This window comes from Penicillium canescens (genome assembly GCF_028828765.1).
Source record: "Penicillium canescens strain IBT 15451 chromosome Unknown utg000010l_segment0_segment0, whole genome shotgun sequence".
Classification (NCBI taxonomy): Eukaryota; Fungi; Ascomycota; class Eurotiomycetes; order Eurotiales; family Aspergillaceae; genus Penicillium; species Penicillium canescens.
This window is the reverse complement of record NW_026703972.1, coordinates 3,409,504-3,410,229: the sequence shown is the minus strand read 5'-3', so window position 1 is coordinate 3,410,229 and position 726 is coordinate 3,409,504. Positions and strand designations below refer to the sequence as shown.

Below are 726 nucleotides of genomic sequence, written 5' to 3'. Positions count from 1 at the left end.
CTATTGTGGCGCGTTTGGACTGGCTTCAAAGTTACTGGGGCACTGGATACCTGGCAAAGAGGAAGCTCTAGTGCCAGGGCAGGTCTGTTCACCGCCGAAATCAAAAGCATAGCATACTCCCCATATCCCTAGAAGCTGTCAGTGACTACTTTGTTGTATTAGAGGCAAGACATACCGGCCGCGCTACAACCATCGCCTTCGCACCCCACATCTGTCATAGGGGTAGTGTATTGTCCAGTTGAAGCATTCGAGTCATCCGATGAGCAAAGACTTCCGTCATCCGAGACAGAAACCGTCTGAATTATTAGTTAACGATAATCTCATGCCACAATAGGGCGAACTTACATACGTCTTGACCTGTGAGACAGTGAAATATGGCTGAAAATACAATATACATGCGGCACCACCCGCGCATTGTAAATTGTACCCAGTCGTTGTTACTGTTCTGATGCAAATACTCAGTACGATATCTAGATTTTTTCCTCCTGGCTGAAGCAATAGATAAACATACCCTGAAGCTTCGTTGTATTGAGGAGTGGTCACAAGCTTTTCGACAACATCTCCGAGATAACTTGTAGGCTTCATGCTTGTGTTAAATATTGTACACACAGTAAGATAGGGTGGTTTACTCACATGAAAAACTCCGAGCTGCTCGGCAAAGCCTCTCTGGAAGGACTGAGAAGTGGTTGATGTGATTGTGCCTGGTCCACACTCAACATCACTCAT

The 726-nt window shown here is 45.9% G+C and overlaps 1 protein-coding gene across 1 annotated transcript; it reads right to left on the bottom strand.

The window, feature by feature from the left end:
- On the bottom strand, positions 1-726 carry N7446_012561 (uncharacterized protein; the record flags this gene model as incomplete). The annotated part of the gene is made up of 5 exons (XM_058521303.1): positions 1-128; positions 176-296; positions 346-445; positions 512-579; positions 634-726. The coding sequence occupies 5 exons, from the start codon at positions 724-726 to the stop codon at positions 1-3; spliced, it is 510 nt and encodes a 169-aa protein (XP_058366669.1).